Here is a 25468-nt window from a genome sequence, read left to right as displayed (position 1 = left end):
GGAAATTGGATGCTGCTGTTTCCTGTTCTTTTATGCGTTACAACTGTTCAGGCAATTAGTGGCATTCGTATTCCCCCACATCTCGCAATCGTATTGAGCGTTTCACCGCGCTTCTGTTTTCGTAGCGCCGTCTTCTTTGCCGCTGGCTTTGGGTTGTTTTACCGCGGCGGTGTCGATTGTATTGCCCAACCAAGCACAGCTCAGTTCATTTGAGGAAGCAGGTGTGTGACTTCCCTCCTGAATGATTTAGGGGAACGGGCTTTTTCACAATTATTCCAGCACGACGCCTCGACTCGAAATGATCAGATTGGCAGGACTCAGCTCAGAGAGTATTGACTTTACCCCTTTTATTTTCCCGCTGACCTTAAAGCCTATTACAAACCCTCAAACAGGCAACAATAAGCTTTGGAAAGCAACATATAGAGCCTCTAGCTCATGTGGAAATGAGGTGCAATGGACGCCCACCATATGTCTGACCACCATCTGTGTGGTGTTTTTAAAGCCAGACAAAGGTTGTAACTTTGTTTACAGGGAGTCCATCTATAATTAATTCAACACGCCACCGTGAAATGCTTCATATATCTTTACAGCTGGGATGTGGGAGCGCTGTCAGGTCATTTGGGCTTGACATGTTACTCGCACCCAGAGAATTGTGTGCAATATTGCCTCTAGCACACTGTTTTATGAATGTTGTGGTAAATGATGGCAGATTTGTTCAGTGTGGCTCCAGGCTACAGGAGAGGAGCGATGGGAATCGTAAGGTGTTTAATGATTCTGATTCCACTTAATGATTTCGGTGCCTTTGCTGTTCCTTTAATGACTCTTAATGCAAAAAAATAATTGATCTAAACTATATTACTCCTTGTTACACCACCCCCTGGAATGCTCTTTTCTGATTGGTCAGTTGCAATGATTTGGAGTCATATTTTTGTGTAATGGCCGCTAAGCTGCTCGGCATGGGTGGTGTATTTTGTTATTGATCACTGTAAATTATCTTTATATATATATTACTCATTACTCAGGTCTTCCTTATCACATGATCCTTCAGAAATCTTTCTAATATGCTGATTTGCTGATCAAGAAACATTTATTATGTTCTGTAATGTAAAAAATTCAGGATTCTGTTCAGAAGTTCAAACGAACAGCATTTGAAACGGAAATTTTTTGTGACATCAGAAATGACTTCACTGTCACTCTTGAACAATTAAGTGCATTTTTTATTAAAGGGGGGGTGAAATGCTATTTCATGCATACTGAGTTTTTTACACTGTTAAAGAGTTGGATTCCCATGCTAACCATGGACAAAGTTCCAAAAATTAAGTTGTACGTTTGAAAGAGTATTTCTGTTCCAAAAAAACCTCTTCCAGTTTGTCACAAGTTTCGGAAAGTTTTTTTCGAGTATGGGTCTGTGTGACATTAGATGGAGCGGAATTTCCTTATATGGGTCCTGAGGCACTTCTCCCGGAAGAGCACGCGCTCCCGTATAGCAGAGCACTGAGAGCACAACAGACTTCACTGATCAGAGCGAGAGCGTCGCGAAAAGTCACAAAAGGAGTGTGTTTTTGGTTGCCAGGGCAAGACAACCCTGCACAGATTACCAAAGAAAAAACAGCATTAAGGGACCAGTGGATGGAGTTTATTTTTACAGAGCATCAACGGAGTTGTGCAAGTGCATTTCGGATTGCACATCGTTTATTTCTTAAGGATGATGCAATCCCAACGAAAAAGGGTCACGATCGTGTGTTGGAACCGCATGCGGTGAGTAAAACTGCTTCAAATATCTCTGTGTTGTTAACTTAGCTATCTGCGCGTAAGCACATCAAGTAAACAACATGCGATGTTGTCATCAAACTGCACTTTCCACATGTACAGCTTAAAAAAAAAAAAAAAAAAAGACGACATAAAGTGGAACTTAGTCATTTTCCAAAACCGCTAAGCAAATATGTACAGTTTCAGTACATACCACATAGAGACGCCTTTGCTGATGCTGCTCTTGTTAAATTCAGCCTCTGGATCTGTGTCACAGCTTCCAAACACTCTCAACACAAAAGCTTACTGGCGCTCGTGATTCTTTAGCTCCGCCCACACGTCACGCCTCTAGGCGCTCGTGTTTTTCCGGGAAAAATCGGTACAGACTATCTTTCTCTTATGAATATAATAAAACTAAAGACTTTTTGGAGTTATGAAGGATGCAGTACTACTCTATAGTTACTCAAGATTAACAGGATATTGAGTGAAAACGAGCATTTCACCCCCCCTTTAATTGTTTTTATATCTTTAAAAAATCTAAATCTACATTTATTTATAAAAAAAACTGACCCCAAATTTTGGAAAATATCAAACTTTTATAAATATAATTTTATGTAATTTAATGATAATTTTATATTAAAACTTCTATAGCGATAATATTTGTTTTTCATTAAGTTATTTTAAACGATTGTATATTTTGAGGTTCTCATTTTTGTGGTCATCTATACTAAGCAAAGTTTGCTCATGTATATTAATCACACCACATGACATTTACACAGCATGCATAACTTGCTGAATCACAGAATGATGTGAAGCATGTGCCAATCAGCTTTAGAATGAACAAATCCTACAGTTGTAAAGGTTTTGGCTCATAAATATTTAATGAGCTACCTGATTGGACACTTCCTCAAGCTTCTGAAGTGATTTCTGCATGAGCCAGTTAGTATTTACACACTAAACCTGTTAAATGACAAATACAGATTAGTTCTTGCATTAGAAAAATGAACAGAACAGATGCGTTTTTAAAAGAATCTGCATCATTTCCACTTTCAAATGCGAGTACTTGATTCCAGTCGGCTGATATTTTAGCAGGTCTACTGTCAACTTTGGTGAAACAATATAAGCATTCGAGAACCATTAATGGAACCTAATGTCATAAAACCATGTGTCCCAGTATATAGCCTACATTTTTTTTTAAATAGCACTTACAGCAGTGATTTGAGGTTGGAATTGGTTTGGCCCACTCTTATCTGCTGAAGTAACTGTAAATGTATGACTTCCGCCTCGTCTGTGCAGCGTCCATATGCTCTAAATGCATCTCCCGCCTCGACACTCTGTATGAAATTACAGATGTTCTGATGCACTTTAGTTCCCCATCAGATATTGGCGCTATGAAGTGCTGTGTCCCTTCTGAGAAAAACGAACGTATCCCATCAGGCCTTGGGCGGAGTGAACTGGCTCTCTCAATGGGGTTGAAGAAGAGTTCTTGCTTCTGTAGGACTTAGGAGAAGAAAAAAGCCTGAATGCATTGGTATTCAGAGAGGCTGTTCAGAAGGCGTAATTAGACAGTGAGTGTATTTGTTCTTCCATTAACCCCAGGTCTTTCTCCATCTTTTTCTGCTCTGAGTGGTCGCAAAGTACCATGTTAAGATGGAGGAACAATCTTCCATTTAGCTCTCCAACTTCAGCTCTGCACATTCATGGCTGATTTGAGCGCAGACTGATTGATATTTTCCCTCTCTGCCAATCTTGAAATCGAAGCTTACACATTAATATTCTCACGAGAGCCATCTAAAGCAACTTGAGCAGACATAAGCCTTGAATTAACATCTTTCTTAGGTCGTCCGATAACCAGTGGTCAGCTGAAATGGATTCTTGTTTACTGCATCTTAATTATACACAACTATGTACAGAACGTCTGAATATTATTGTTCTCCAATGTATTTTTTTATGTAGAAACATGCCTGATTGGGGTCAGGAAATTCAGAGCTTTTAAAAGGAATAGAAATTTGCTGAAAATGTACTCACGCTAAAGCCATCCCAGAGGAGGAGAGGAGTTTGTTTCTTCATGGGATTGGGAACAGATTTGGGGAAATTGCTCAGCAGTGATTGGGTGCCGTCAGAATGAGAGTCCAAACAGCTGATTAAAAACATCACAATAGTTCACAGGTATTCCTCACCAGTCCGGTAAATCAGTTATTATATTATGTGATGAAAAGCTTCATTTTTGTAGTAAACCTATCCATTGAGAAATCTTTAATGATTCAAGATCAAATTAAAACTATTGCTTCTGAAAAAAAAAAAAAAAAAATATTATCCATAATTGGTTTTCTCTAAAAAAGTTGTCTCATCTGAATTAGGAGAGAAATCTGCACAGAATTCTCTACTTCGGCAGAACTTACATACACCTTACTTACTAGCTTTATTCGGTAGCACTTTATTTTACAGTCTTGTTCCTCATGTAGATACTATATACTTATTATAGTAATTACAATAACTATGTAACAACTAGGTACTAACCCTGAACCACTATCAGTACATGTTAGTACACGTACTGTAAAATAAAGTGCAACCCTTTATTCTTATCTATATTCTGGAAGATTTTACAGATGTTAATATATAATTTTAATGATTTTTATGGCATTTTATTCCTAAAAACATGGTGAAAATGTATGTGTGTTCTCTGGATAATGACGGTGTTTTTCAATTTATGGAGTGACCAGAATCTCCTCTGTACAAACCTTTAACTCCAATGTCAACAAGAATTTTGAACCTGGCTTTATCCTATGTTCAGATTGTTCCAAATGTATGCAAATTAATGCATATTTAATAAGATGATGCCTCTTGCATATTTATACATTTGAGAAAACTTGTCTCAGTTAAACTTTTACCCTATTCACCTGTTGTGTCTTGCATTAAGATGTGTGTGTGTTTTTTGACAAAAACCTAAACCAGTTCACACAAGTGTGTGTGTGTATGCACATGAAATTGCGTACCTGGTTACACCTCGCAAATCTTCGTGCAATAAACCTATATAAATGTTATTTCTGCCCACTGTCGCTTCTGCAAAGGCGACACAAAGACACTTTAAATGCCTTTAGGGGGAGAAATTGCATCATATATTATTCAATTTGCTTCGGCAGGCCCAAATTTGGTTTGGCCAGAAATGTTTCCTCTTAGGTTCCTGATCAGGCTGTTGTTTGTGCGTCTGCAGGTGGTGTTGAAGATCATTAAGCACTACCAGGAGGAGGGCCAGGGTAGTGAGGTGGTTCAGGGTGTTCTGCTTGGACTGGTGGTTGAAGACCGTCTGGAGATCACAAACTGCTTCCCCTTCCCCCAGCACACCGAAGATGATGTCGAGTTCGATGAAGGTGAGGTGCACGCAATCTCCAGAGCTCCATTCTCTGGACGGTTAATCATTGATGATTGCGCTTGGCGCTCTGGGAAGCGGCGAGAGAGCGATTATTTGGATTTCAGGGTGAGAGAACTGTGAAAAGGGGAATTGCTTTTCGCTTGTATTTATTATTTTTTTTTATAGCATAATCACGATTCGTTTTGATGAATAGAGTTTACATTAAAATACCTGCTTTATGTGGGGCGACTGTATTTTATGTCTCTACACATCCGAAACAAGCTGCGAGCAGTGTTTCTGAATGAATTAATTGCTGTTTTATACATCATTAAATCAAGACAGTGACTAAATGGTCAACTCTGATCCTCTTAGCAGCATGAAAAAGAAAACTCTTCATATTTGGAAGAAATTACACGGAAAGCAAGCAGTGCAGCAATGCTAGAACACTCTCATTGTAATCACTAAAGCTGTCACTGCAAATTTACAGTTTAACGCAGCTCTTTGATTCCCACCAACACTCCCACTGCAATAAATGAAGCTGTCTAAACCACTTTTTTTTTTTAAACTGGAGCTCCAAGGGTTATTTGAGGTTCTGTGGTGTAATATATATATATATATATATATATATATATATATATATATATATATATATATATATATATATATATATACATGTGTATGTGTGTGTGTGTGTACATATATATATATTTATATATATATATATATATATATATATATATATATATATATATATATATATATATATATTTATATATATATATATATATGTGTGTATATGTATTTAAATTAAATATATTAGACTAATAAATAATAGCAAATAACAATTAATAATGATGATAATAATAATTATTATTATTAGTTGTAGGAGTATTAATAGGAGGAGGAGAAAAAGTAGCAGAATTCTATTAAAATAGTTATTATTATAAAATGTATAAAATATTAAAAAAAAATTATAATAATAATAAAAATAATAATAATAATAAATTATTAAACAATAAATATAAATATAATATAATATTTTAATGGTAAAAAGATGTTTCTTTTAAAATGTTTTAATAGTTTTTGTTCTATTCTAATAAAAATAGATTAATTTTGCTTCATCAAAACTGTTCAGCAATTATGAGATTAATCACAATCATCACAATTATTGTCAAAAGTCCTAGATTTTAAATGCATATTATTATTATTGATGTTGTTGTTGTTTTATTTTAATAAAATTTGTTTTATTTTGCTCTTCTAAGAGTGGACCTAAAAACAAAACCTCAATTATTTAAACACTTTACCTCGATTACAATTGTGTTGTGATATTTTTTTTTTTTGTGTTGTAGTGTAAAAATACTCTCTTATTAAATATGGTAATATGTTTGTTTGTTTTTTATGAAAGAGTGCATTTTTCATCTTTTAAAATTATTGATATATATTTGTTGAATATTTTGAACAATGGAAATCAAAGATTGTTTGAAATGAAGACATCTTATAAAAAAAGTCCCAATTCAGTTTTATAGTAATAAGTAAGTGTCCTAAAAAATAGAAAATAACTTTTTTTTTTACAAACAAAATAAATTAATACTTCCATGTCAAATGAAAATAAGCAGCGTCTCTTGCAAACAAAACACTTTTTAAATAGTGTCTTACGAAAAGTAGAAAATAACGTATATCTCCTGTAATCCGTCCGTATAGCGCTGACGTGGTAGTATGTTTTTAAGAGAAAAGTATTAATAGGATTAAAAAAAAAAGAAATGACCGAGAGGAAAATTAAATCAGTTTGAGGTTATAAATTTCAGTTTTGATTCTTTTTCGATTAATCGTCCAGCCCTATTACATGCTACTTTGTATTTGGCACAACATATAGTAAATCAAAATAATGCCAATCATTTTGTACGTTGTCATTTTTGCATTCTGGCTAATTTAAACACCTCTGCATTTAAACAGTTTATTAATTCACTCAATAGTCTTGATTGTTTTAAAGAGCCACACAGATGGCAAATCAAAAAGTACCTGTATTACAGTGTATGATGTAGCTGTCCATCAGTGTAAACAATGTGCAAAGTAATTAAACCAAAAAGTACACGATTTATAAAGTTATTGGCTTCTAAAGTAAGGAGTCGACTCTGAATCGCTGAAACGAGTCATTATAGATTTCAAATCTTTTGCCCATCTCTATGTACGTCACTAGAACACTTTGCATAATAATCTCCGCCTACCGTCTTGAGAGAAACTGGTTGGTGTGAGAGCATCATGTCGAGGAGACAGTGTGTTTTTAATTGTAAAGGCAAGTTTGTTTTATTTTCACTGCCAAAGAATGAAGATCAGAAGAACCAATGGCTAAAATTCATTTTTACCACAATACCAGATCAGTTCAACAAATCCTTGTAGTGTTCACAACATTTCACTGATGACTGCTTTTCTAATCTTGGTGAGTACAAGGAGGGATTTTCAAAGGATTTGGCCATAAAAGAGGGTTCATTACCAACTTTATTTAGAACGACGAGCATCTCCGAATCACAACGCGAAGTATGATTATGAAGTTATGTGTTTGTTTTCTCCCGAGCGTCTTATCAGTATGTGTGCTGTCTGCTGCCTGTCTGCGCTGATTGTCATGTACAAACACGTCATTAAAATGAAGTGTAACAAGTGCTGCTAACAGATATTCTGTGATAAAGTAATCCATATGAAAACAACGCGATGTCTGTTTTTCATGTCTCCCTTCTAATGTGACCACGCCCCCGCGTTGAACGCGCTATTCAGATTCAAACTGAAGCGCGCGGCTTGAATACACCCACACAGAAGAAAAAGCAGCGAGACTGTTCAAGTTTTTTATTTTACGGTTTGCTTCGCGATGAGAGGAATAAGACATAATTCATCCCATAAAGATGCTAACGCATTGTTTACCATGAAGTTGTGTGCGGAACATCCAATCAAAACTGACTATGTCAGTTGACCAATCAGAACACAGTATGCTACCGAAAGGTGGGGTTTGAGGAAACTGAATTTTTTGAACAGCTTCACGCGAACCGTTTGGGGATCTCTGAGAATTGAGGTAATTTTAAAATGATATTTTGACAAAATGACAATGTTTTTTTAACCTTGGATGGATTTAAACCTATTGTACAGGACTTATAAACAGTGATAGGAAGCTTAGAATTTTCATCTTACTGGCTCTTTAATTGATTGTGCATCTCTAATCTTACATTGATTTTCGTATCGTACACTAAGGGAGGGTTATACTGCAGTTATTTCCAGTTCGACTTGCCCTTATTGCCGTTTTCCCTCTCCAGCTGTAGCATTGCATCGTTCTCTCCATGGTAGGAAGTGTTTATTAGTTTTCTGCACTGGTCTGGTCCAGCGGTGGTTGTAATTATCTCCTGGACCTTTATCGGCCTGGCGTCAGGCGTCATGAAGAGGTCAACCCCCATCCTTGGCACTTTGACTGAGTGAATGACCTTGTCGTTAGAGGCTGCTTGTTAGCGGTGTTGAAGCGTTTGGCTGGGCAGAGCACTAACAAGCTGCAAGTCCAGATGCAGCTGGACCAGAGACCAAACCGGAGACTCTGCTTTATCTCTGCAGCCAGCGTAAGAAATATCGCTCCCTAATGCTGCCATGGCTTGAATCAATACAGCAATGTCTGTTATGTGGATACAGAGATACACTTGCCGTGATAAGAGCAGGCCTGAACTGAGGTACTGTACATCTGCTCATATATTTACCACAGGGATGCACTCTGTTATTTCAACGCAGCCAATAGATCAAGAGGCTGGTCTCTTGCTGTTCACTATCAACAGTACATGAAAGTAGATTAGTAATTCAAGTTTTTGCCACCAGTAAAATTTCTCTGTTCTCCATACTGATTTTTAAACTGCAATAAATTATGCTAGTGAACCCAGTCATTTAACAAATGAAAATTGTCACAACTATAGAAAGATTTAACAGAATAAATGAATTAAATGTACATTGAAATGATTAAATATTTAAATTAATGTTGCAATGAAGCACACTGAAATGCTAGCGTAAATGCATGTCATGCCCTATTCTTTTATTTATTCATACTTTCCCTTTTGATTTTTTAAAATATTTAATTCATGATTTTGTGGCATAAATGGCATTAAAATAACTTGCAGTTATTATTAGTTTTGATTACTGGAAATATATATATATATTATACAGTCAAACATGCTCTAGTTGCAGCTGTGATGCCTGATTACCAGATTACAAAAACATTACAAAATTACAAAACATGATTATATTTTCATGACAAAGGCTACGCGGAGCTAAACTTTCGAGATGAGACTTATGACTAAATAAAATAAAATATGTTACTAAATAAATACACGATTGTGATAGAGAATAAGCAGACGTCTGATTTCTTCAAGTAGTCGCATTTACCATGATTACTACCAGCTGGCCCGCTTTGGTCCAAGGTTTACGTTGGGCCAAAAAACCCAGGCCGTTGGCCCAAAGGAAGCACTAACTAGGAATGATCAAGCACCATAAGTGACAGTGGAAACGCAACTGGTACACACTAGCACGCCCAATTTTCGCCCGACAGTGGAAACGTGGCTGTTGGTGGTTTAAAGCACCATTTATAGCACTGCTGATTGATTGCCAGGTTTAAGATTGGTACATAAGACCAATTAAAACCCACTTTAAAGAATGTTTATAAATAGCACTACTATATTATATTCTAAATTCATATTTTGTATTGATGAAATGTTGTCATTTGTCAGTGCAAATGCATCACAAAAAGAGTTTGCCAATATTGTCCAAAAGCACACTTTGCTTATGGCGCTTCAGAACTTTACTTAAACTAACATAACCTTGCAATTGTTGTTAGAAGTAGTGATGTGAACTATTTTCACTGACGTTTAAATGGAAATTTTGTAACTTGCTTGTCAAAAGTAGGAAACCCTCAGAAAACATTGTGTGCAAATTATTAATTATAATAAAACAGCAGACAGGGTGAATGAAAATATCTCTGACAGCAGGTGGCACTTTTGAACAAGCAGAAATACATCATGGTTACTCCTGTAAACAAAGCAGCGCTGTGCATATACACACTATTTTATCAGGCACTATATGTCGATTTCATGAAAAATGTCAATAAAACCTTTCTGAAGAAGGTCAGTTCCCGACCCTTTCATTCCTAATGTTTCCCCCTTTAAACCGTTAAATACACCTCCTCACCTTACTCGTCTTCCTGCTAGACATTTCTCTGGTCCAGCAACAAGTGAACGAAGAAAACGTTGTCATGCAAAGACTGAGGTAAAATGAAATGATTTTGTTTTCTGCTCCAGATATTCGCTTTTCATAATAATGTATTATTTTCAGAAATAAATTTTAAAATTGCTACATTTCGACTAGCTGGCTAACTTAGCAGCTGCAGTTCTGTTTAGTTGACTAGCCTCGCACATCCCTAGTTAGAAGAGGCTTGAGTCTCCGTTTTCTTCTGTAGATGGTTTGTTGATCTATATTGATAGCTTTGGACCCTCATTCTTCTGATCTGACATGTTTTTGTAGTTCCTTATGAGGTTATCGGTCAACTACTGACTGCATGCAGGGAGTTGAAAGCAGCTGTCTGTCACTGAGTTGAGTCGGTGCTTTGTTGTAAAGATATTGTAGCTAGTGTCGTTGCATTTTATTGCTGATGTCTTAATTTTATATAGGCTAGACTTGATCCCAAAGTACAGGTAGTTTTGACATCCCTACATGAAAGAAAATTCTGCCTGTGTGGTAATGTAGTTTGGCTCAACGTGAGCTGCCTGGTAAGTCCTGTCTCAAAGACCACACTTGTAGCTCATCAGTCATTCCATCCTATCAAGCTCATGGTGTGTTTTTCCTGTCTGTCCGTGCATGATGAGTAATGGGATGTGTATAAGTAGAGCTTAAATTGCAGCAGATTGCCCGTCTATAGGACGCCGAAGGAAAGTTTCTTATGTTTGCTCCTGATATTCTGTTGGGTAGTCCCTAAAGTTTTTATCGGGTGACATTATTGGGTTTCTCTTTTATTGTGGTTCTTTTAAAAATGTAAGATAAGTTGGCATTCGGGACCAAAGGAAGGGCTGAGGGTTTTTTGGGAATGTTTAAGCCACTTTCCATGCTTTTTTGTGGGAACTGTTAGATAAGAGAAGCTACTATGTAACCCAAGTGTAGCATGAAATGTTAATTTATATTTGAAATATTTTTTTATGTAAATTTGAAACATATATTCATATTCTGTGTTTCCCTTCTTTGGAAAATCAATAGCTTTCTACGATGTCTGGCATTGAATCCTATGAATATTGTTGGCTCTGACAGGGTTCTTGTGATGTTTTTCATTCGTAAGGGTCTTTGGATAAATTAATAAAAGTGTAGATGAGGAAATGTGCATTTTCTGCAGGTTTACAATAGTGCTGCTGACACTATTTTTCAAGCTCAACCATTACCTAAGTTATTGTAAGTGAAAGTTATCAAACAAGTGGGGTTTTCTTTTCTGCAATTTGTGAAGTAAAAGTTTATTAAGAAGTACAGTCAAACATTTTTAGGTAAACTTTACTGAGTGACCATATCATTCAGAATTAATTTGAATTAATTTTGACATTTATGTAGTTGTTAGACCATTACAAAAATGTGTTTTTAACACTTGACATTCAAATTGCATAAAATACTGGTTAAACTAATTATTTCTTTTGGAAATTTAAATAGTTCTAAGTAATATGCATACAAAGTTTCAGTGTGTTTTGAAAGGTGAAATTGACCCCTTTGGTTTACATGCAATTTGAAAGAATCAACCCTTAGAAAAAAATGTCAAAGAGTCCGGTGGAAAGCAGTTTATGTGAAACTGAAGACTCAGCCTCTGAATCATAATGGAGCATTTACTGTTTCTATATTTAAGTTTCACAGTCAGAAGATCTGTCAAAGGTTGATTTTGGTGGTTAGTGTTTATATATATATATATATATATCAGTTAGACTAGACTGTTGCAGCACTGAAAAGGAGTGTGAGAAATCCATTTTACCCAAGAGTTTGAGAACCAGACCTAACAAAAAGGCAGAGAAAGTACAAATAGCATTTTTATACTTGTAATTATACTAGTCATGACAAGTAAAAAGCACAATTTGTTTTAAATAAAATATAAAAACGAGTCAAACTGACCACTAAGACAACAGAATTTCCCACATATTCTATATTTAGTCTCATAATCTAGTGTAGACAGGGCTCCAAACTGCGACTGAAACGGTCGATTAAAATGCGAGTGAAGTCTTTGCTGAGGTTGCCACTGGCAACTATGCCTATGTATTTACATGTTATCTCTTAAAAATTGCATGTAATGCCTTTTTTCCTGATTGTTTTGCATTCACACATTTTGTTATGTTCGCGCATTGAGAGAATGCGCATCGAAGTGGGAAGAAGAGTTTTAAACAGTCCTCATCTGCCGCGCAGCAGCGCTGACACACACCTGACAAACGCGCGAGAGAGAGAGAAATGATGGAGACTTGAAGAGAAAGTGCAGAAAAACAGGGCCTATTTCGTTCATAACTTGAACAAACTACAACAGGTAAAGCTGTCATCTGTGTGGATATTGGCAATATCGTTAACAGTTCTCGTTTATAATCATAAGGCTTCTTCTTAACAAGATCTTAGTCCATGCTGTGTTCTGTTAATGCATGAACTTCATTATTTGAAGTGCACTTGCCGTTCAGTAATCGCTTTGTGCTTTGTTACTTTTTAATTTACAAAGTATGAGCTTTAAAATTATTCCAAATTCATAACAAAATTCAAACAATAAATACATTTTTGGTGCTCTTTAAGGTGCCGTTCACATATCGCGACTAAAAACGCGTGGAAAATGCTAGGCGCGCCGCTTTCTCCTTTTCAAAGCGCTCGGACAGAAGAGCTCCTGAGGCGTCTGCCTTTGCTAAGCAACCATGACGTGCTCTCTCCATGAAGACGCGTAAATTTCAGCAAAGGATAAATGGATTTGCCGAAATAAAAATCGCTTGCAGTAGCTCTGTTACAAAATTTATTTAAAAATGGCTATCCATATACAGCTATGATCAGCTGTTCCTTCATCTTAGCTGAGCTTTCAACTTTGGTCCTGGAAAGGATGAAGCTGATTGGTTGGTTCTTGTCACATGATCTGCGGTGCGCTTGCGGGATTCTGAAAAGTTGAGATGTTTTTAACTCGATGACTACTAGAGTACATAATGAACATGAATTAACATCAAAAGGTAGGCTATTTTATAAGATATTCTACAGTACAACACTTTCAAACTGTGGAAAACGTGTATAGCTTGTAAACATTGCAACGTAATATTAACCTCAGTAACCTTTCGGTGTCCATAAGCTCATCAGTCAGCTAGAAAAATAACTATAAAGAGGAGCATTTTGCTATATTTATGAGCTATTGAATTTTTATATTTTTACTTAACCTGTTGTCTACATGATTCATCTCCTCCTATAAAATTTTATTTTACTAATTAAGAAAAACAGACTGAAAGTGTGAAAGACATGCACTCCTAAAAATAAAGGAGCTTAAAAGGTTCTTCACAGAACAATTTTGGTTACCTTTTCATAATCTGTTATTGTCTTCAAATGTTAAAGGTTCTTTATGAAACCATTTAGACAGGAAAAAAAGGTTCTACTATGGTATCATGAAGCACCTTTATTTTTTAAGATAGTATGACAACATTTACAGGATGCATTGAGGAGGACCCCAAACTATACTCAGGGGCCAAGTGATGCTTATGGTCCATGATATTGAAACAGATTTTGTGTAATAAACATCGCATGACTGTATATTTCAAGTTGGAAAAGACATTTAGCTCCCACTTTAAGTGAACCTTCATTCCCAGGTCATCTACAAGATGGATTAAAATGCTGATAAAGTCAAGAAAAGATGAGACATAAACACATCAGTATGATTAAAAAGTTAAAATGTAAAATAAATAAATTTAAATAAAACACGTAAAACATGTTTATTCTGTGGCACCTAAAAAAATCATTTGGCACCTAAGTTTTTTTCTTATAGGAGCCTATAGCTCCTAAGTCGATTTTTTTGTTTGGAGCCCTGGTAGAGGTGTTCTATTTTTACGTGAATCTTTAATTTTTTCATAATGACGATTTTTGGCAAAATTGCATTAATAAACCAATGTGGGTGAATTTTGTCCCATAACACAAAGTTGTACCCAGTTTTTTTCTAACACTCAACGATAGATAAACTCTCTTTAGATGTCCCAAATTTTGATAACAGGCTTTCCAACCTTTGAAAGTATGAGTCTAGGGTTTATATGCCCTGTTTTGTACCGTGTTTGTGAGTGGAGGTGGGCTGGCGTTTGGCTGGCGGTCTGGCAAGCTGACGTGGAAACAGTCAGAGAGCAGATTGATTACGGTGGAGCTCATCCCAGCACCAGCGTGAGCGCCGGGAAGAATAGATGCGGTGCGCTTGATTATTGGTTGAATATCTGCACACATCGCTGAAAGCAGCGACCCTGAACTTGATTCAAGTTTCCGGGGATCTTCTGACATCTGCTGATTCATTGAGCTCATGCAAAGGGAGGTGAGAGATGACATTGGGGCTTCACGACGAGGGAACTGGGCGAGACGTGGGCGAGACAGGCTGAAAGCTTTAGGTGTGCGGCGGTTATCGATTAAGCGGACCCTACAGGGACAAGCACTGCCAGCCATGTGCGCTGCTCTAAGATTAGACCCACAATGTGGCCCTTAGATAAGCTTATCTAGCCCACCGCACCCCTCTGCATTGAATCTAACAAACTTTCTATCTGGCCTGTGCTGTTCACATGTACGACAGGTCAGGACGGGTGTTTTCACCCCTTTGTAACGAACTTGAGCTACTAAAATCCATTGACATTGTCTTTTGTCAGATCAGCTGACTTCTTATAATGTTAAATTACTTGCCTGAAGTACCTCCTGAGATTTCATACATGTGTTTTTTGAACTGTAGGACTAAAACCTTAAATCACATTATGAGTAGTTTTACATGAAGTAAATGGTATGTGTAAGAAATTAATGATGGAGTGTTGAATAATGAATAATTTAAGTTATTAAGGTGGTAATGCAGCCATGGCATTGAAACTTTAAGTGGCATAAATTATCTAGTTTAAGCTTATACTTTTTACTTTTACTGGAGTTACCATATTATAGTAGCTTTTTCTTAATGCTCTTTCTTGGAACTTGGATTTGGATCTTACTTAGAAACGGCTTAAAGGATTAGTTCACCCAAAAAATAAAATTAGGCTGTTTACTTCACCCCCGAGGCATTTCAGATGAATCCAATCGGAGATGTATTAAAAATTGTCCTGGCTATTCCAAGCTCTATCGTTGCAATCAGTTTGTGTTGCAGTGCTTCAGTCCAAAAGAAGTAAAATAAAAAGTGCCCTTCCATAAATAAAAGTATCTCACATGACACGGGGGGTGAACAAAGGCCTCCTGTAGCAAATCAATCCGGTTATGGTGAGAAATATCCATATTCAAAATTGAATAATTTAATATATAATTAAAATAAATAATCTAGCTTGTAATCACTGTTGTAAATGGAAGCACTTCTGGACAGATGTTGTATGTTGTCAGCTGTTGTCAGGATTTAAAGTAATTTTTTTGGTACTTCAGGGTTAGTTGCAATGAATAAGGTTAGGTGATATTAATTATATTTTAGATCACCTTTATTTAAATTAGTGAAAATTTGCTGCTTGGCAGTTAAATATACAATTGGTTGTAAATTTAAGTGGCATTCCCATTTCTTTCTAATCGAGTCACATCTTGTCATATCTGACTTTAGTTTTTTCAAATTGAGTTGAATTTGGCATCGACACTTCAACCATGATCTGGCAGAACTAATACAGTTTCACTGTAAACCTCTAGAGGTTTCATGAAGCACCTGGCAGGAAACCTTGAGAACTATCAGACACCTGAACCTCTGGATTCTAATGTGCACCTTAAGGGTAAGTTAATCAGTGAGGAATCACGATCCATTTCCCGTTTGGTTTCTCAGGGGACGTGCCCCGCCATCATGACCCTGGCAGTGTTCCCATCTTCTACTTAAATGGCCTGATTTATTAATGGTCCCTGATGCCACCACTGAATGTGTCCTGTCCAGGGTTTTAGTAGATTGCTCTGCACCTCTCCCAAGGCATAATTAATCACAAGATCAGCCACAGTGACTAGCACGTATCTTCCGGGAATCACGCCACTGTGACTCCACAGTCGGATGAAGGGAAGCATTTGAAGGTATGAAGTCACGTCCCTGGGTGCCACTGATGTCTTTATTTTCTATCGCTCTCTGCATATACAGCAAACCTGGCTTGGAGAAATGTTTTTTTTTTGTTTGTTTGTTTTGGCCTGGAAGAATCATGAATAATTTCTATGAATTTTCTAGATTTGCTCAGATCTAACCCCATCAGGTAGAAATTGTTTTTTGCAAGGATAGTCTTTTAGTCGGGTTTCAAAACTCAGTGTTCTGCAGAGTTGAGCTCCAACCCCAATCAGACACACCTGAACCAGCCAATCAAGCTATTACTAGGCAGACTAGAAACTTCCCAGCAGGTGTGTTGAGGCAAGTTGGAGCTAAACTCTGCAGGACACCGACCCAGCAGGACTGAGTCTGGGCACCCCTGTTCTAGACATTTGACTTATAATAAGAACTAGTCAATAGTATTTACACAAAAAGAATAATAGCTGAAATTGGACTGGAATCCAGATGCAGTCAGTAATTTTATGTAAAAAAACTAACAAACAAAAAAACTACAAAATAATGTAAATTGCTCTACTCTCCACACTGACATGTTTTGAAAACTGTGATTCATATTGTTGTAAAATGGCATGTATTTTTCAAATTAGCATTACAGCTGAACAGCAGCAGAGCTCTTCAAGTTGCACTTTGCCAGCACGTCAACAGAATTAAGAGCCATCTGTCAGATTATGAAAGGCTGTGAACTGACATGTCACAATCATATTACATTGGATAATTAATCTACAAACTAGATGTGCATTTCCACAAGGAAATGGCAGCACTTGCATGGTAGCAGAAGAACAGTGTTAAAGTTTTGGGAAGTTTGATTTTAGGCTTTGGTTTTGGCTAAAATAAAGTGACATTCAGCATGTGTCATAAATGAAAACAGAACTTGATGCATCTATGCAGTGTAAAGGTAAAGTGTTTAAATAGACCAACTGTAATTCAATATTAAGTAGGAATACGTTATTCAAATATTTTGATGCTGTCATTACTGTCAGTTACATTTTGAATTTAAAACAAAGTTTTTACGTTTGTTTTGTTAAATGCAATTTTATTTGTATTATTAATGTTTAAGTTTGTGTTTTCATTTAAGCGGTTCCGATTTTCAGGTAGGTTAACATTATTTTTCATCAGAAATCTATGAAGGATTATAAGATTTGTGTAGTTTTATTGTAGTTTTCAACGAAGCCTGTTTGTGTCTATTTACCTTGCAATGAAAATGGTCATTATTCATTTAATTTTATATTCATTAAATGTGATTAACAAACATTATGTAACCATGCATATTTAATGAATGTTGTAAAAATTAGTTATTAATTCTTGATGCCTACACATTAACAAAATAAACCTTGGAAATTGTTACAAACATTTTATCCTATTCAACCATCATCCAGTTCATTGAAGTTAATTTGGCTAAATCCAGTCAACTGCAATTTTATGGCGCTTTTCCACTGCATGTTACGACAGTACGACACGGCTTGACTTGGCTCAGTCGGTTTGCATTTCCACTGCAGTTTAATACCACTTTAGAGTGGGCGGGATTATTCACATATCATTATTGTTGCGCTATCTCTTCTGCCGCCTTTTTGACAACAAAACCTTGTCAAAACTGGATTTCTGTCCATAGCATGCTTTAACATGCTACTAAACATTGGATTTTGCATAAACTTATTGTAAACTTCAGCCAAAATGTTCATAGACATCGCCGGTTTCTAGGAGTAAAGATGCCAAACACAAACCTAATAATAATATAAGAATGTAAAACAATGACGGTAGCTATTATAATGGCTGTTGGCTAATGCTTGTTATAATCTGCTTCTCCGAAGGGCCATATTTCATCCAGCAGGCAGCAATAAGGCACTACTGCGTAAAATACTTAGTGTTTTTCACCTCCCTAGAGGGTTCCCGCTTAATTGACTACTTGAAATATTGCGTTCAGGTTGAACCACGTGATTCATTGTTGTGTTTGTCCTCATGTAGAGTCCATATAAGATGCAGTCTTTCTGCAGATGTGAAAAGAGGCCCTTGTTTTGCCTGTTGTTGCATCAAACAACGAGGGACGAGCAAATCCCTTTCCGTCCTAGCATGCCAGAGCACTCGTCCTTGTTATTCTGATGTTGTGCCAATGTAAGTCGTACTGAATCTTCTCGTAGCGGCACTTGAAATCCCCTACCGGTAATTAGAGGCTCGCCATCCGTGTTTTCTGCAGAACAAGTGTGAAATATGAAATCATGCACCATTTGCAGATGTGCACCAGGATGGGGTTCAGAGGGAGCGAGCGCATGCATTTCCTTCTGTCCTTCTTTCTCAGCCAGCGGGAGGGATGGGGATTGCGTGAAATGCAGAGGGAGTGTCATGGTGACATGCCACCGCACGTGTTTTCTTGCTGTCTTACTGACAGATGCATGTGTGACTGGAAGCATACAACACATCGAGCTCCCACGTCTCGTCCGGTGTCGGCGAGGCAAGCTAGCTAATTTTCTCCTCGCGAGCAGCTGCATAATAGGATCTGAGGCTCTCTTTGTTCCGTGTTCCACCGGGCATCGCAGATTAGCTGCAATTAATCTTAGTTAAGAGAGTGTGTGCCTGACACCCTTCTACGCCGGGAGGAATGCATCGCTGCCACTGCTGCAGAAAAGCAGAGGGGAACATAAACATCAGGCTGCTTTATACAAGTCAATATCTTATGCTCTAATGGGACGGGAGTCGACCAAAGCAACCCTTCATTTGACAAATACATTCCATCATTCAAGCTGTTGTGCTTTGCCCACCCTTTTACTTCTCTTTCTTTGCACCGTGCTCTTCACTAGTCCCATGGGATTCTCCTCATGGACCATTTTCGGGCACGGGCACCAGCACCGGCTTACTCTCTTTCTGAGATTTCCCATGCCTTCCGGTTGGCTTCTCATGAAGAATGTGCTTTTATTATCTTCCCATCGACTGTTGCATCCACAATGAGCTTGACATGCAGCATCTGCTAGGGAGCTTGGTTGGGGTGGATGCCATTTTTCTTGAGTCTTAATTAAGATGTGCAAAACTACTTTTTTAATCAACTCATTGGTCTTTAGGCTGGTTGCGGATTCATGTCTTGTTTGGACATGTGACATTTCTGTAAGATGCATTGGAGATTTGGAGAACTTGGGACTGAATTATGAATGAACTTGGACTCGATGGACTGTAGTGGACTTGTCGGGTCATTAAAAGCCTTAGGTATGAGGCAGCCAGGGTTGTTGAGCCATTGCACCATTCAAAATTAAACTGAAAATGACTTTAAAATTCAAATTCAGTCCCGGAATTTGTATTGAATTTATTTGAATGCTGTTTGTCCTTGAATGTAACAAGGTGCAATTAAAACAAATTTCAAAAACCTTAACAAATTAACAGAATGGTAATACTGATTTTACTTTTTCTGTAAAGCTGCTTTGAAATAATATCTTGTGAAAAGTGTTATACAAATAAAATTGAATTGAAAAAGCAATGTTTGTCAAGACAGACTTAAGATATTGTCTTTGAATGTTTAGATTTTTAAAAAAAAAAAAAAGGTCTTAGGATTCAGGCTGCTAGATATTGAATTTGGAAATGTCATCTGTTGAAATGTGTACTTAGTTTATGCATTTCATCATATTTAATGAGTTAGCTTGTTCACTGAGGTGGAAAAACTTTACCGAATGCATTACCTGTCAGTTGTTTGAATTGTAGTTCCATAAATTCCTATTCCTGTCGATTTCTAACAGAATGTCCTGCTGCCAGTTCGATTCATATTCACACTGATGAATTGAGCAGGAGCCAATTCTCCAATTGAATTGTGCACAACTCAACCAGAGAACAATTCTAGATGAATAGATTTTTTGTTGTCTAAATGGTTGACACCAAAATCTTTCCCTCACAGCCTCATTTTCATTTGCGTTAAATTAAATGTGGCGTTTACCCTGACTAATGCCCACAATGCTCTAGAGTGAGGTAATGCTGTTGGCCTGCTGTCTCTGTATTAATTCTCGCTGTGGTTTGTACTTAATGAACCAGGATCCTTTTTTTCCATACTGCAGCCTCATCTGGTGTTGGCAGACCTTGCAGAGTGGAAGCAGTGACGCAGTAGATTGCCACAACGGGAGGGATCTTGTTATTTCAAATGGAAGAATGGTGGGTGTCAGAGGGCCCGGTGTTGACCTTTGTTGGTTGAATGTGCACAGCGGTGGTTTCAAATCATCTGGTTTAATCTTTTTTTGGGGATTAAGCTGGCGCTTCAGATTGCCCATTTTGCAGTAGCATCACGCAGGCCGCACAGCCATATCAAATTAAAGAATTGCAGCTTTGGAAGGCTGAGACGCATGCATAATGCAGATCTCTGTCCATTTGATTGTCACCGCTGTGGCCTGAAGGAGCCATGGCATTGTCTTTTGGTATGGTCGTAGCTTATTTTTAAGGTACATTAGGAGGAAAATGAAGTTGAAATCCAGGTTGATTATCCTTGGAGGTTCTGGTTCTGAATATGGTTGTAATCTGCCTAATCGTTAGTGTGGGTCTGATGGTTATTTGAGGCATGAATCTTTGGCTGTGCAATTTAGATGACATGTAGATGAAGCTGTAAATCGTGGTTGTTAGTCTTAGGTGCACCATTATGAATAGATAACTTTCATATGTTGCAATAAATGCAATAACATCAAACCTTTATATAATACAGTTCCACCTTAAATTAGGTTTTGTGCATAGTTATCTTTTTTCAGATTTGAACTATAAAATTTAGTTTCTCAGAAATATGCTTAAAATGCTTTTTAAAATGCTTTTTTTATATATAATTTTTTAGTTGTTCTCCATTAGTTGTTTCAAGTCATTTATTTTTAAAATTCCAATCTTATTCATTTTTAAAGTCATACTTTTCAAGTCACTGTCAAATCATATTTTTTCTATTTTAAGTCTCTTTTTTTCAAATTTTGACCAATATAATTGAACCCTAAAAAGATGAAATATTCTTTACAAAAAATCTTGCATTTACTCTGCATTAGTGCTGCATTTCAATAGTCATTTTCTTTTTATATTCCAATCTTTGCATTCTTTTTCCAAGTCCCTCCCCCCCCACACACACACAGACACATTTTTTAACCATTGGTCAATATTATTGAACTCAAACATGTTATTGCTGTTGGGAGTGCCTACCATCGACCATCTATGTAAATTCTCCAAGGAATTCAGTGTTCAGCTACTCCTATCTGACATGATCAAGAACATCCTCGCTGCAGCTCCTCGGCCAGTTCTTGCACTACGGCGAATTGGTCGTAAATCCGATGCGTGTCGTGAGTATTGGAAACGTGGGAGAACACATTACAGATGGACCTGTGGTGCGAAACATGTCCTTGATGTTTGATTTCGTATGCTACTTCTGTTTGGTGGTGCCATGCTGCTAATGGACGTGCAGAAAAAGAGAGTCGAAAGAAATTGCACTGGCATTATACTTCATGTCTTCTAGCCTACGGCTCAGTCTATCAGCCCTGGCCAATAATAAGCAATCCATTTGGAACTCCAAGCCTTGATGAATTACAATGTGTGCCTGAGCGGTACATGACCCGAGAAGTGGTGGATGTGAAAGCGTGCAATTCCAGACACCAGTTATTGCTCTCATGTTTGACGGGCCTGTTTGCCAAACGGAATTCATGGTTTCACTGACACTAAGAAATCAGGCCCCATGAAAGGCAATAAATTATTCTCCAGCCTGACACCAGCTCTTATTACCTGTGTCATTCTACATAGAAAGCCGTGTTGGCCTAATGGCAGATTTCGTCAGGGGAAGAATTTTCCGGCACAGTCGCTGACAAATCAAATGTCAGCCCTCGTCCAGGTAATGACGTTTTTGCCTCCCACTCGACTTGTGTTTCACACTCGAGGCTTGACAGCAGAACCCAGCGTATCATGAAATTAATGGTCCTTCCCGTGGTGGCGTAACAGAGTCTAAGTAATTCGGCTCGGGTGGGGTTCGACCCTCAAGTCCCGGGTGCGCACAAAAGCCTTTGAATTATACAGCCACAATGAGAACCTTTAGCCACCGCAACAATGGGACGCAATGCATTGCAATCCCAGCTTTCGGCCGTAAATGAGACTTGGGCTTTATGTGAAGATCAAGGGAGAGAGTTATCGCCGTGAAATACCCCTGTTCAAAAGTAATTTATGCGAAGGGAGAACCCTTGCTCTGAAGTGTTTTCCTTTTTTGTTTTGAAACCGATGACTAATGCATTTGCATCCCATGTTAGATGGTGGATTTTTGCCCTAAAAAACATAGCGCGCACTACTGGAGGTTTAAAAGCCATTGTGCTCATTGTTGCGACATAAAGTCGGTATTTCATGCTTTACCTTTCCTTTGGTGACTATTGTAAAAGTTGCGTAAACGTCCTCTCATCCGTGCCTCATTTAGCATGGGTATTTTTAGAGGGTTTCATATGAGGAAAGTGTCATTGTGAGGCTTCCATGGGAATGCAAATTGCATCTCGAGCTGAATGTATTGCCTCATACCTATCAGCTTTTACAGCACTGTAGGGATTGTTTACTGTGGCAGAGCTGTCTTTCCACTGGAAGCGGGGCCGTGAGAGTGTTTATTTTGAGGCTTGAAGATTTGAATCGCTTGTTTGGCTTCAATTTAGTTCTTTAAAACGTCGCCCCCTTGTGCATTCGCTTGGAGGAAGCCAACCAAGAGTTTCGGAACAAATTACATCTCAGCGTCTCATTCATATTCAGCGTCGCCTGTCAGGACCTAGCAGTGATGAATTTAGTTGTTAGGCCTGGTGGGCACGCTCGTATTTGCCAAAGCAAACGCTTGCGCTGAATTTATTCTGCGCACGCAGCTCCGGGACCGACCGCTGGATATGTAGGCTGTCAGTCACCTGCCTTCAGAGAAGTGGAATGGGATGGACGTGGAATAGCAAAAGGAAGAGTTTTGCCGGCGCGCTGTTCCGCACGATTGGTAGAAGTGCTCTTCTCGGAGGAATATCACCTGCTGCTGAGACCCGAGAGTGCTGCTTGAAGCATGGAACGGAAATGAAGAATAGTTCTTCCACTGTATTGTGCTTTGATCAAGCTGGCTCTGTGACACAAGAGCGGCTGTGCTTTTAAGGCAAGCTAATGTTTTGCATTATGTTGGTGTTTTGTCCATGTTTTCCCGCACGGAGTTGTGTAGGCAACCGTTTCCGTCTCCGCTGGGAAATATTATGCTTAAGGGCTCTCATCTGATATGGTTTTTCTTAAGCCAACACCAATTTTAGACTTGAGTTTGTCTTTTGTACACATGCGAACTCTGAGGCATAATCCTCTTGATATTTGAGGAGATTTTTTTTGTTTGGTGAAATATTGTGTCCGTGCAGATTTGCTGCATCTTGTGGCTGTAGTGATGGTGGGCCTCAGAAACACCTGTTGAGTGTTTGCCAGTCCACATACAGATGCAGTCAGTCTGGAGTAATTGTTGTGTGTTTTTAGATTTATCTTGTTTTGTTTCCAAATGCCCTTCTTCCAACTTGAGACTGTAATGTTGGGAAGGCACAGAATATACTCTGTGCAAGTCGAGTGAAATACTTCTAGTCGTATGCAAGCAACTTCTTTGTTATTATTGTGTTTTGAACGGTGTCAGAGTATTTCAAGTGCCCACTGCTTTCTCACCATATAAGTTAGATTTAATGCAGATATACTGTCTATTTAACCAATGTTTGGTTGTTGTTTTCTTAATATTTATTCTCTAAATAAGTGATTACAAAAACAATAGTGCCCAAAACATTGCTCACTGGTAAAGGCACAAAATTAATAATGTATTGCCTGAATTATTATTTAATATCTGGATGATAATAATAATAATAATAATAATAATAATAATAATAATAATAATAATAATAATAAAAACTATTTTGATGTGCATCTTAACCATTTGACAAAGCCTAAAACAACATTATTTTATAAATATAATAATAATAATAATAATAATATATTTCTAAGTTGTCTACTATAAATAGTGCCTATTTTTGTTAGTTGTTATTATTAATTAAATAGTTACATAATTTATAATAGCAGTTATTGTTTTAAATTAAATTATTTTAGATTAAAATTAAATTTTTTATATTTATAATACTTAATACCATAATTTATTGTAAGAATAATAATGTTGTGTTCTTAAATTCTTCTAAAAATTCTTATTCTTTTTATTATTTTCATCATCACTAGTATTATTATTATTATTATTATTATCATTATTATTTCTAATAATACTTCTAATAAATATAAATGGTATACATTTTGTTGTTGTTGTGAATGAAGTAGTAAATAAAATAAAGCAGTAGCAGTCAGTCTCTAGTCTAAATAGTCTTGTATGTCCAGTTTTTTTTTTTTTTTTCAGGTCAACTACTGTATTAGCAGATCAAACACTTAAAGAAAATGTGCTCAACAAGTCGACTTGTTTATATCTAGCTGCCAGAGTAACGCATCAGGTTTACTGACCCTGGCTATTGAGGTTAACTCTATTGCTCCCTTGAGTACTTGAGAGGTTTGTTACCACCACGAAATACACTAGCACACATAATTATGTTCAACAAGACTTGCAACATGTTGCCCAAGAATTGCATGAGCAGATCTGTGTTTGAGTAGATAACTGTCAGTCCCGTCCTGTGTCTGGAGAAAAACACGGTACTTCAACAACTTTAGACAGGTGCTTCTTTCTTCAAGGCAATTTCCTTTCTTTTGCTTTCATCCAGTGGTGCTTGAATCCCATAAAGTCACAGAGTGGTGACAGCATGTCAGGATCCTGCTCTTCAACAGGAGGCGACCCAACCATTCCTCATCCCACGGTTCTCTATCCTGCTTCTCCAATTGCCTGGAAAAGCTGGCACAGGCAATTAAACTTTCCCCAGTGCATGGATTTGAATCGACTTGAATTCAACTCTCTTTAACGCTGTCTCCTGGAGTGTGCGTGGCACATTTGCTTGCCTCCCAGTAGGGTTTATTTATAAGCAGCTACATCTGAGTCAAGGTGTGGAGTCTGCCTCGTTTGTTCAGAGCGATTCATCTGCCTCCCTCCTCTCCTGCAGATGTCTCCTCTAGCCGAAAGTGAGCTGTCCCTGTGTAAATCCTTGTTAAAGTTCACCGCTGTCCCCTCT

General features: G+C 37.5%; 1 protein-coding gene across 1 annotated transcript in view; it reads left to right on the top strand.

Annotated features, from left to right (window-relative positions):
- Positions 1-25468, top strand: part of LOC127974684 (eukaryotic translation initiation factor 3 subunit H-A) — a 59432-nt gene that overhangs the window by 10117 nt on the left and 23847 nt on the right. Inside the window, exon 2 of the mRNA XM_052578137.1 lies at positions 4964-5120. Coding sequence (XP_052434097.1) covers positions 4964-5120 — 157 coding nt within the window. The remainder of the gene's footprint in view (positions 1-4963; positions 5121-25468) is intronic.

This window comes from Carassius gibelio, chromosome B16 (genome assembly GCF_023724105.1).
Source record: "Carassius gibelio isolate Cgi1373 ecotype wild population from Czech Republic chromosome B16, carGib1.2-hapl.c, whole genome shotgun sequence".
NCBI lineage: Eukaryota > Metazoa > Chordata > Actinopteri > Cypriniformes > Cyprinidae > Carassius > Carassius gibelio.
Note: the sequence above shows the minus strand (reverse complement) of the source record. Positions and strands in the feature narration are given on the sequence as shown.